The sequence below is a fragment of the Silene latifolia genome, chromosome 6 (assembly GCF_048544455.1).
Source record: "Silene latifolia isolate original U9 population chromosome 6, ASM4854445v1, whole genome shotgun sequence".
In the NCBI taxonomy this organism is placed as follows: domain Eukaryota; kingdom Viridiplantae; phylum Streptophyta; class Magnoliopsida; order Caryophyllales; family Caryophyllaceae; genus Silene; species Silene latifolia.
In genome coordinates this window covers 16,228,775-16,241,023 of record NC_133531.1, presented here as the reverse complement: position 1 = coordinate 16,241,023, position 12,249 = coordinate 16,228,775, and the positions used below count along the sequence as shown (strand labels likewise).

The following is a 12,249-nucleotide window of genomic DNA, read 5'->3' as shown; positions in this document are numbered from 1 at the left end:
TTAGGTTTGGTCCCTTTGAGGGGAAAACCCAGGTAGGTGCCAAGGTTAGCGGCGGCTTTAATGCCAAGGGCGGTTTCAAACATATCAATCTGGGAAGGAGAAGTGTGCTTAGAGAAGAGGAGTTTGCTTTTTGAAAAGTTGATCTTTTGTCCTGATGAGGAGCAGAAGGCCTGGAGGGTGTCCTGGATGGCACACAAATTCCTTTCCGAGGCGTGGAGGGTGTCCTGGATAGTACTCTTATCTTTCTTTCTCCAATTATTTCTACACCCTCCCTGATTATTGATTTCTAATAGAATTCTTCACCCATTTTCAAAATTAAACAACTACTGATGTTAAAACCATTACTGAATATTTGGTGCATATGCTGCAGCTCTGCGAGAGTAAGAGAATTCGGACGTGTAATCTATTCTTTAGTACTTTGTATTAAGTTGTATCTTAATGTCTTGCTGAGCAGTTAAGTATTGTATGGTAATAGGGAGCCTCCATTAATCCCAAGGCTGTCCGTCAAACTTCTGCTGAGTTTCAGGTGCGTTTCTAAATACTGGTGCTCTATTGATGACCCTGATTTCATTTATATTCATTTACATGTTACTACTGTACAAGAACAATTGCGAAAACAATCGAATTCTCGTCATGGAATGCTTGGGGTATAATGGTAACCATGGAAATATTGGTTTACAATGATCATGGAGATGGAATGTGAAGAAACCCAAAAGTTCCACATGTGAAGATTGTCCCACATTGATAAAAGAAAAGAAGATTTATCACTTTATAAGGCAATGGGGCTACTCCTTGTATCGCCAATTGGTTTTAGGATTGAACCCTCTTTGGCCTTTCTTGTGAACTCTTTCTCCTCCGTTTGGGTGTGGCCTAGGCCCTTGTTGAAATTACGTGTAAAAAATTGAAAATTCATTGTTGTATTCACGTAGCATACATTTTCAACAATTTCTCAAATATTATTAATTCTCAATCATTGTTGTAAAAATATATGTCAAAGGGAATTTGATATCTACTAAGAGAATAGGCATTCTGAAAAAATTTCCCGCCAAAGTACACCGACTCAAATATGGAAATTTCATTAAACAAATCTTTTCATCAAATTAATATTCTTTTTCTCAAACTATAATAATTTCAATCAACTCTAAATTATACTTATTTAATTAAAATAAAATAACATAGGTATCAAATTATAAATGACAAATAACTAAATCTTTCATTTGTCTTATTTATCTATCTATCTATATTAATAAAGGAAGCTCCAGTTAGTAAGGATTATAAAGTCATTGCGATTGCATCGGAACAGGGTGTGATTGAACAGGCTAGGAAGACGTATGTTGCGGTTTATACTCTCCGTGATCAACAATGGAGTGTTAGAAATGATGGGTTGAATGTCAGTCTTCCGAATGGTTTCGAGATGTTTTGGCCATATTATCGTTTATCGGCTGCTGTTTTCTTGAATGGAGTGGCATATTGGCTTGGAAATGTTGATAAAGATAGGATTGAATTAACTCATCTTTGACTTTGATAAGGAAGAAGTGTCCTTTGTAGAACTGCCATCTAATTGGGAAGAAAGAGGCTCATGTAGGCTTCTGTTTCTTCTTGGAGAATCACTAGCGATTTTCAGAATTTCTGAAGTTGCTTCCAGCATATGGGTGCTAGATCAGGACAACAAAAAGGAGTCGTGGATTTGGATTCATAACCTCTCGTGCGCAATGGGTTTGATGTACTGTTGGCAGAGTTGTGACTATACAACAGAGTTGTGAACAGGCTAAACCAGTATCATGTAAAGGCATGCCACCCATGTCATATGTTGGAAGCATAGCTTCAGGAATTGGGACCTCAGACATGTTACAGCCAGGTGGGTATCCGTAAACACGCCCTCTTGGAAGCATTTGTTGCTAAGGTTGTTGATTTCTGCTGAACAGGACCAGAACCCACGCCTTCCAGTCGATCGCTGACCTTTAATCCCTGCTGCATCTATGAAACAAGTTGCTGCTGATATCCAAACTCGGCTTGTGGAGGCATCATAGGTATTGCCCGTATTGGATTTGATTAGTTCACAAATTTCACGGAAATTGGAGCTATTTAGAAATTTCCGTTTCTTTAAAATGAAGAAAGTCGTTTACCTAGCATTTCAGTTCCTACATATGAATGTAACTAAGCAGTTTTAGCAAATCGACATGTCAAGTAAAATTGTATCAACTATAAATTACTAAAAAGTTTGTGCAATTAACGAGTTTAAACATAAAATTCCAACTTTTCCGAGTTTGGGAGTTCATTGAGATATGAAAATACTGATTTGTAATTGCTTAAATTTGAAATATTTTCCTCACATAAATTGAAACATGGTCGTCTCCCTAAATCACGAGAGATTAAAGAGGACAATTTTGAAGTAGAGGTTAGCAATTTCGGGTTAACCCATTGGACAATTTGACATCAACCCATAAAATAGGCTGAAGTCTTAGGCTGCAAACGAGCCCATTGAACCTTCACATCGTCTAAATTCTTTTGTTATTTTCCGAGATAAATTTAAAACCCAGAAATAGTACTTCTTAAATAATTAAATACAAAAAAGTAAAAAAAAAAAAAAAAAAACAATATATACTCTCTTCATCCCGATTGCTCATTTACCTATTTTATTTTGGATATTTAGAGTATGGGTTTTTCTAACATGTTGATTGACCGGTTACCACAACATGGCTTTATCCCATAAAATAAAATTAAACAAATAACCGAACACAATAGTCGTCTTAAACTTAAAATGGGCCTAATAGTATATCTGTGTAACAAACATTCTAATTGTCTAAATGCTATCAAAAAGTTAAGTCTCATATATCCTGGAAATCTATTTGACCCGTTTTAATTTTACGGCCATCTCCGGCTTATGAGAGACCGACCCGATAACCTAAACGAAGATACTTATAGCAATTACTCCATACTTGATTGGCCAATAAAACCCTATTCCGTCCAGGGAGTAGTCCACCAACGTACGATGCCGAAGAAGAAGAACGGAAAAAACAAAGCCACATCATCATCATCATCATCATCATCATCATCATCATCATCATCATCATCATCATCATCATCATCATCATCAACTTCTTCCAAATTCAAGTACTTACCACTAGATATATGGACTCATATTTTGGCAACGTTGCCGGCTAAAACCGTATTAAAAATCAGGTGCGTATGTAAATTTTGGCGCTCCATTATCGATCACCCTAATTTCGTTCACTTGCATTTCCAGCTTTGCAACCAAACACAATGGAATAATGATAAAAAATTATTCGTAGCGCTCGAGGGTTTGGGATCCAATGGAAATAACGGGTGGTTGTTGACACTTCGTAAGGCTGAAACTCTTCGGAAAACTTGTATTATTACAAAATATGATTATCACTCGTGCCTTATTTTCGGTAGCTGTAATGGGTTGCTTTTAGTGGAAAAAGGCCGTTCTTCGCGATTAAGATTGTGGAATCCTTGTATTCGCAAATCATTGGTTCTTCCCTGGAGCCCACTTCCCCATGGTTTTTTCGGTCGTAGGTATTTGTTTGGGTTCGCCCCTAATAGTCAGGATTATAAAGTGGTTTCGATCACATTTGACAGAAGTGAGGGTATAGAGCCAAGTAAGATGTATTATGCAGTTTATACACTCCGTGATCAACAATGGACTGTTAGAAAAGATCCCCTCAATGTCGCCAATTTGTACACCACTAATACGATTATGGCATTTTATTCTCTACCAACTGCAGTTTTCTTTCGAGGAACAGCATACTGGCTTGGACAAAATGATAATCAAAGGTATGAATTAACTCATCTTGGTTCCTTTAACTTTGATACGGAAAATGTTGACTTTTTGGAACTGCCCTTTAGTTTGGACGAAGAAGGCTCCTTGAGGTTTGTGTTTCTTCTCGGGGGATCACTAGCGGTTTTCAGTATTTCTGAGGTAACTTCCAGCATATGGGTGCTAGAACAGGAGAACAAAAAGGGGTCATGGACTTTATGGTTCTCCGGGCAATCAAGTCGGGATGGGTATCAATTGTTCAAGGATTCAGTACAAAAGATTTTGTATTGTGAGAGGAATGGTGGCTATTTTGTTTATGGGAAGAACGCTTATTATATAGCTAGTTGCCGAGTCCAGGAGCTCGATAACTCTTTGAGCTCCTATGTAAAATTGGAAACGTATTCAGAAAGCTTGGTGTTGTTCAAAGGATACAAATCTTATGATTTGAGGGATATCTCATGAATAAGATCGAGAATATGACTGTTTATATGTCGTACCTCCGGGCTCCGGCTGTTACTTAACCAATCATAGATATGTCAATGGCTACTCATTGCTCTTGTTTTTGAATTAGTGATGATACATATTATTATATTCCTAGTATTTCGTCGTAGGTAATTTATTTATTTCCTGTCAGTCCCTTGGCTTCAGCGAGGATACGTATTGTTCATTCCTAGCATATTGTCGTAGCTGATTAATTTTTGTCCGACAGTCCCTGGAATTATGCAAACATGAGCTTAAGTTGTGGTATAGGTACTTTTTCTTTTATTTAGATTTTTCATGATTGTTATAAATGTTATTGCTAATACATTTCTTATTCCAACTTTCGCGATGAAACAACGATACAACCGACCACAGTTATGACAATTGCTACTCTTTCATTTTGATATTTGCTTAGAGAGAATTCGTACGATTAATAGTATATTGCCTTAGCTGTTTTTATCCTTTGCTGTCCTTTGCATTTGTATGTTTAGAATTATGGTAGTCGTATGCATTTTTATCTATCTATTACATATACTCTTTTTTTTTTTGGCGGAAATGAACGATGAAATAAAAGGCGCATAAACAGCGCAAAGTACAAAGTTCAGTACAGCTTAGGGGGGAGGGTCAGGCGATAAGGGAGTATAAACATGAAGAAGATCCGAGTTATACAAATGTAATACAAAAGGGGGCACAGAGTCCCAGTTATAAAACCCACAATTCGGGCTCGAGTCACTCAAAGCAAACTTGGAAAGTGCATCCGCAACATGGTTTGTAGACCGCTTTTCATAAATGATGGTCGTTGAAGGTGAGGCTCTTAAACGATCCCTGCACTCCAAAATGATGTTAGCATATATGCCACAAGGAGCCGTATTATTCAAAATTGCATTAACCGCAAGAATACAATCAGAGCTTAATATAAAGTTCTCATGTCTGTTAGTTGCGAAAACGAGACCATCTCTTATAGCAAGCAACTCGAAAATGAAGGGATTATGGGACAAGATTCTAGAGGACCAACCCGAGATCCAAACACCCGAGGGGGAACGGGACACACACGCTATACCAGCAAGGGAGGAAGTAAGACAGAAGGCCGCATCAACGTTAATCTTAGACCAACAAGGCGGGGGAGGGGCCCAACAGTTTGGGTAGAGGGAAGTATGCAGAGGGGGGGTGTTATGGCTGTGAGCATGGTGTAAGGTGGTGTGCTGGTTAAGGTCGGGAGTGGGGATCAGGTTCTGGTCAGGGCCTGGGCAGAGAAGAGGGAGGTCCGAGGAGGCAGGGGGTGGGGGGGCTTGGGCAGAAGTCCATTGGGAGGCGAGAAGGGCAGACTGGGTAAGCCAGTTACAATTAATGGGAGGGGAGTTTCCAGAGAAAACAAGATCGTTACGTCGAAGCCAAAGGCGCCACACGAGGAAGGAGAAGAGGGTCACCCAGGATTTATTAGAAGAGGTACAGTTAGATTTGATCCAAAGCTTGAGGGGGAGGGAGTAGAAGTCAGGGGGAAGAGTGTAATTGTCCCAAACACAGGTAGCATGGGTACAATCGCGAAGGATATGGAGCGTAGATTCATCAAAGGAGGGGTTGTCACAGGCAGTGCATTGAGGGGAGGGGAGGATAGACCTTTTGAAAAGGGTAAGATTATGTGGGAGCTTATCCCACCACGAGAGCCAAATGAAGAGCTTGATGCGGGGTTGAGAGGGAATGTCCCAAAGCCAGCACAAGTCATCAAGGGGCAAGGAGGGGCTAGGATCGCTAGAGGTATGGTCATAAGTGGCTCCAATAGAAAATTTGTTTTTAGAGGCAAAGGAAGAGGAAAGGAGATCAGGGAGAGGGGTGGAGGGGAGGGGGATGGAAAGGATGGCTTTAGTGATGGATGGGGGAAGGTTATATTCCAGAGAATCAAGATCCCAATTCCCATCTTTGATAATTGAACTAAGCAAGTCAGTGTCGGAAAAGGGCGATAGGGGCCCCTGGAGGCTGTTTCTCAAGGGTCCTGTGGGGGACCATTTGTCATTCCAAAGGCGAATAGTGGAGCCATCACCAATGGACCAAGTGAGAGACGGTTTAAGGAAAGACCATCCAATGCCAATGCTTTTCCAAATGTGCGAACCACGCTTGAAAGAGGGTTCAGAGTTGTCACGGATATATTTACTATGAATGGCAGTGGAAACAAGGGTACCTTTGAGGCAGAAAACCTTCCAAGCAAGTTTGGTAGAGTAGGCATCATTTAAAAGCCGAGCTTTTTTTATGCCAAGACCGCCATTAGCTTGAGATCGCGTCACAAGGTCCCAGTTGGCAAGGTGGAGCTTACGGGAGGGGAGGCTGGACCAGAGAAAGGATCTATTAACCCTATCAATAAAGGAGGACGTAGAGGACGGGAGGCGGAGACATTGCATGAGATGAGAGGGGATGGCATTCAAGGTGGATTTGATGAGACAGAGTCTAGCCGGACGAGAAAGAAAATTGGTCTTCCAATTGGCAAGTTTTGAGCTAATTTTATCAATGGTTGGTTGGAGATCAGAGTTGCTGGGCTTCCGAGGGAGGAGGGGGAACCCGAGATAGGTTCCAAGATTAGAGGCTTTCTTAATGCCAAGGGTGTCTTCAAAGAGAGAGATATTGTGAGCGGCTGTTTTTTTGGAGAAAAAAAGTTTGCTTTTTGAGGTATTGATTTTTTGGCTAGAGGATGAGCAAAATTGAAGAAGGACATCTTGTAAGGCGCAAAGATTCTTCTCCGAAGCCCTTCCAAAAAGGAGAAGGTCGTCAGCGAAGAGGAGGTGGGAGAAAGTGGCTCCTCCTTTACCAAGAGGGAAGGGAGTCCAGTTGGACTCGGCACAAGAAAGATGGATCGCTTTAGACAAGTTTTCCATGCAAAGGATGAAGAGGTAGGGGGAAAGGGGGTCGCCTTGGCGGAGACCCCTAAAAGGGAGAAAAGGAGGGGTGGAGGTACCATTAAGAGTGATAGACGTAGAGACGCTAGTGACACAGTTCATAATGAGAGAGATCGTGTTGTTATCAAACTTGGATCGGATAAGCAAGAGTGAATGAAGTCCCACTCAAGCCGATCGAAAGCTTTCTCTAAGTCTATCTTAAGGGCAAACCAGCCTTTCTTACATCTAGATGCCCTCATGGAGTGGATGATTTCGGAAGCGATGATGTAGTGAGAGTCCGTGCCTCGGCCAGCAATGGAGCTCCCTTGGTTAGGAGAGATTAGGAGAGGCATGATGGGCTTTAGCCGGTTAACAATGATCTTGGTGACAATCTTGTAAACCGTGTTGCAGAGGCTAATGGGCCGGTAGTGCTTTATGGAAGTTGGAGAGGGAAGTTTGGGGATAAGGGAGATAATGGTAGCATTGATAGTAGGGGGGATGGTGAGGGTGTTAAAGATATTCAAGATGAAGGGGATGAGGTCGGAGGATATGGTGTTCCAGCAATTTTTAAAGAACCCAGCATGGTAGCCGTCGGGTCCAGGGGCTTTGCCAGAGCCCAGGGAGAAGAGGGCAGTGTGAATTTCATTAATGGAAGGCCTAGCAGAACAGTGGTAGGAGGGGCACTCCACGGGAGGAATTCTAGTGGAGAAATCCTTTTGGGAGGAGTACAGGTTGAGGAAGAAGGAAGTGATGTGTTCAGCAAGATCAGAATGGGTATTAAAGGTGGTGCCAACATCATTAGTCAAGGATAGGATGCGATTGTGAACACGCCGGATGGTGACAGATTTATGGAAAAAGGCAGTGTTGCGATCCCCATCAGCGAGCCAGCTAACACGGGATCGGTCTTTCCAATAGGCGGACTCAAGGTCAAGGATGCGGTTAAGGTCGAGGGAGAGGGAGTCATTGAGGTTGCAGAGGAAGGAAGAGTTGGGGTGGAGGCAAAGCTGGGTTTGAATTCCTTTGAGTCTGCTAATCAGGGTCTTTTTTTCCTTAGAAAGCTTTCCAATAGTGGTAGAGGCCCAGGTTAAAAGGTGTTTACTAAGAAGGTCAAGTTTGAAGGGAAGTGGTCCATCCAACCCAAACCAGGTAGTGTGAACAAAGGGGTGGAAGGAAGGTTCTAGGAGCCACAAGGATTCAAATTTGAAAGTAAGGGGGGCAGGAGGGGTGGGGAGGATCGTATCCAGGAGGATAGGACAGTGGTCAGAAGAGAGGCGAACAAGGTGTTGGTTGTGGGAATTAGGGAAGATATCTAACCAAGCATGATTAACCCAGACACGGTCAAGGCGTTCAAGGATAGGGTTGGTCCGTCAACGGTTAGTCCAAGTGAACTTGGGTCCGGAGAATCCCAGGTCCAAAAGATTGCATAAGTTCATGGTCTCATTGTAAAGGTTGACTCTGTTTAACTTAACACTCCGCCCACCAAACTTCTCAGAGGCAGTCGACACTTCGTTAAAGTCCCCCAGGCAGGCCCAAGGAAGAGAAATGTTGTCAGCAAGGTTAATAAGGGAGTCCCAGAGAAGTTTACGGATTCTAAATTTGGGACTAGCATAGATGGTAGTAAGAAAAAAATTGAGGTTAGAAGAACGTACCTGGACCACCGCATTAATAAACTGGCCCCCTTTGTTCACAGTCGTAACCGAAACATCCCTAGCATTCCACAGCATCATGATGCCACCGGAGAATCCGACAGGATCCACAATGTCAAAGGAATCAAAGGGGAGATTCTGCATGATGCCAATCGCGTTCTGGCCGCTGACCCGAGTTTCAGAGAGGATGATGATGTCAGGCTTGTGAGCATTGTTAAGGTAGGAAAGGTGTGGTTTAAAGGAGGGCCTAGCAATTCCTCTACAATTCCAAAAGACAATCTTCATGTTGTTATGAATAGAAAAGGAGTCAAAGAGCTCAGATTGTTCCGGCAGATTTGGACCTATCGCGAGATCGTCCTCTTCTGCCTCCCCTTTGAAGGACACAATTATGGTCCTCGGACCCACTGTACGAAAGTCCTGCCAATCGACCCATATAGTTAGCTTCTTCATTGGTAGGATCGTATGGGCCACAATTACCCCATTCGAGAAGCTTGCTATCTGTAGTTCCTTGTATGTTAAACTCAATGGAAAGGTTTTTCTCAATCGAGGCAAGATGGGAGAGGGGTCGATGAGAAAGATCAACTCTTGAGGGAAGATCAGTTGGGACCAGGTTGGTTGCAGCTGGCGGACCAGCCATTGGAGGAGGCAGCGGAGGACCAGTGGCAGGCCCTCGAGGTCGCTGAAGTCTGGTAGGTGAGCAGGAATTAGACGGCGCTCGAGAGAGAACGGATCTACCATTTTTAGGTCGAGAAGGCCGGGTGGAGGGCAGCGAGGGTGGGCCAGGAGTTGTCGGATGGTTAGCCCGCAAATTGGAGGCGAGTCTGGGGGAGGATCTAACAGGTAGGTTATGGAATTGAGTGGGATTTCTGGCAAGGTTAGGGGGGAGTTGGAAGAAGACCAGGGAGGTTATTTTTGTGCTGGTGGGAATTAGGATGACATGTGGTGGTGGGTACCGGGGGGGTCTTGGAAAAGAATGAGTGTTGGAGGTCTGGTGGAGGGGATGAAGGGACGTGCTCTGGTTGTTTTTTGGTGATTCATTGTGGCTGATTAGATTTGGGGGCTTTTGTTTTGTGAGGTAGAGAGAGAGGGGGGGGTAAATTTATGGGTAATCGAATTATGGGTAGTCACAAGATTACTGTAGATAAAATTATCCCCAAGGAGGGACAGAGAAGGAAGAAGTAAAGGGGGGTTGGGAATAGAAAGGATGGTGTTGAAAAAAAGGGCATTAAGGGAATTATTTTTCCCAGGGGAAAAGGAACAATTTTTTAGTACGCTAAAGCTATTAGTAAAGCCAGAAAAGGGATCATTTACTTTATTGAGGGGAGGGTCAGGGATGTTGACTTTATTCTTAAAAGGGATAATGGTCCAAGTATCACTGTGGCAGGTAGTCACGGGATTATTTTTTGTAGCAGACTGGTCAAAACCCGAATTGGACTGTCGGTGAAGTTCCGGCCCAAGGGTGGGGATGTCGGGAGCAGGATGATCAGAACACTTCCCATAACAAAAGGATTTACAAAAGCCACAAATAATTTGTTTGTCAGCAACTTTTACCTCTTGGCACAGAGAGCCGATCCAGATCTTGGTAGGCGGAGGAGCCGTTTGGTCGAGATAAACAGATAATCTTGCAAACCTGGCATTTTTATTTTTCATCCCATTGTTATCAAACTTAATAAACCCACCAAGTTTATCACCGATGGCGCGGAGGATATCAATCCGATGGTATTCGATCGGCAACTCTGGGAGGATGATCCAAGTTGGAACAGAGGAAACAGTAGCAAGGGATGGTCGGAAATCAGGCACCCAATCTCGGACATGGAGGTAGTGGCCGTGGACGAACCACGGACCTCCAGTTTTAATTGAATGTAAATCAGACGGTTTGTCCAATTTGCAAGTATAAAATCCTTTACCCAAACCAATTAGGTTGATCGGACCATTAACCTTCCAAACGATCCGGAGAGCAGAAGCAAGGTGACCGGATTCAAGGGACTTACCCATGACTTTGACGATGAGGGAGGATTGCAATGGCGATTGAATCGATTTTAGCAGGTCCGGAGAAAGACTGATAGAGATGCAATCCGAAGGCGGAAATTCCGGTGGGCCAGACGGGTTGATAGATGGGGTTAGAGATTTCGGAGGGTTTGGGGGAGGGATGAGGGTGGAGGTTAAGGCTGATTTGTAGCTTAGAGGTAGGAGTTTGTTCGGTGGTGTAACAGTCCCGGCGGTGGAGCCGGTGGTGGTTGGGGGCGGAGGGGTGATGGTGGGAGGGGTAGTCAGAGGAGAACGCGAGGAGGCATGATGCAGAATCCCAGTGACGGAAGGCGAAGTGGATGGCGGTGAACAGAGGGGGTTTTCATGCGGTGAGGGCGGTGGTCCAAGTCTGATGGGTGGGGGTGGTTGTTTTGTGTGTGAGGGACACGTGCTCTCTTTATCTCTCATATCTCTCATCTCTCATCTCTCCAAAAATCTATTACATATACTCTGCAACGGAGTATATGACAGTTACACTATATACAGAGCATTTAGCTGTCATATTAGGTCTAAAGTTCGGAAAAATGTGCATTTGTCTTGTAGGTCTTGCTTGAGACGATCTCAAGTTAAGACCTCTCACAATTCCCTTATCATTTTAACATTATTTAAATCAATTGTGAATATGTCTTAAGACTCTTAACTTAGACCGTCTGAAACAAGAATTTGTAGCGATTCGAGAATATGAAACCCTAGTGTTGTTTGCCTAATTTTCCTCTTGTTGTTTGAAGACAAGTAAAATTGTAAGAACTGTCTATAACTTGTTATTTTGTGCAGTAGGAAATGTACTCCCGAAAAGACTACGGGTATATTGTGTGTGAGAATTTCATACACAATTAATGATTTTGGGAGACGTGGCAAACTTGAATTAAGTTCAAGTGGTTAATTAAGGGTTAGATTAGTAATTTAACATATGTAGTTAAGTTGTTAACTCCGGTCAACTATGATGGTCAACAGCGGCTAGATTAAGGGCTAGATTAGTAAGTTGTTAACTTCAGTCAACTAATGGTATGTGTCAAGGTATTCTCTACAGTAATAACTAGTATTGGTGCCCGGCTTCGCCCGGGCTACCTTTACTTAGCATTAATTTTTTTTTTTCATTAAATAAAATTAATTAAAGTTGCAAAACTCATAAATTTATTATTAATATATTTTTCTATAGCATATCCTAAAATTACGATTAAATAAATTTTGAGACAAATTCACTACTCCCGCTATTAATATTTTACTCTTATTAATGAAACAATAGTAATAACATTTCACTACTTGCCCGTAATCATTGTTACTTTCATTACTTACTTTCATTACTCCCGCCGTAATTATTGTTACTGTCACTACTGCCGCGTTAATATTGATAATTTCACTACTCCGGTCGTAATAATTGTAACTTTTACTATTGCCGCATTAATATTGATTATTTCACTACCCCCGTTGTTTCTACAACTTTTACTAA

At 42.5% G+C, this 12,249-nt stretch overlaps 1 protein-coding gene across 1 annotated transcript; it reads right to left on the bottom strand.

The window, feature by feature from the left end:
* Positions 1-8,492: 8,492 nt before the first annotated feature.
* Positions 8,493-10,766, bottom strand: LOC141587590 (uncharacterized). Its single transcript, XM_074409065.1, has 2 exons — positions 10,044-10,766; positions 8,493-9,188 (listed from the first exon to the last, which is right to left on the bottom strand). Exons 1-2 carry the CDS (start codon positions 10,764-10,766, stop codon positions 8,493-8,495), a joined length of 1,419 nt encoding a protein of 472 aa, XP_074265166.1.
* Between the last annotated feature and the right edge of the window lie 1,483 nt (positions 10,767-12,249).

Bases quoted from the DNA above. Each gene is read 5' to 3' on its own strand.
- LOC141587590 (XM_074409065.1), bottom strand. From the start codon at position 10,766: ATGGGTAAGTCCCTTGAATCCGGTCACCTTGCTTCTGCTCTCCGGATC. The intron at 9,189-10,043 runs GTACTAAAAAAT...GTCGATTGGCAG, and splicing joins GCTTTACTAATAGCTTTAGC to GACTTTCGTACAGTGGGTCC.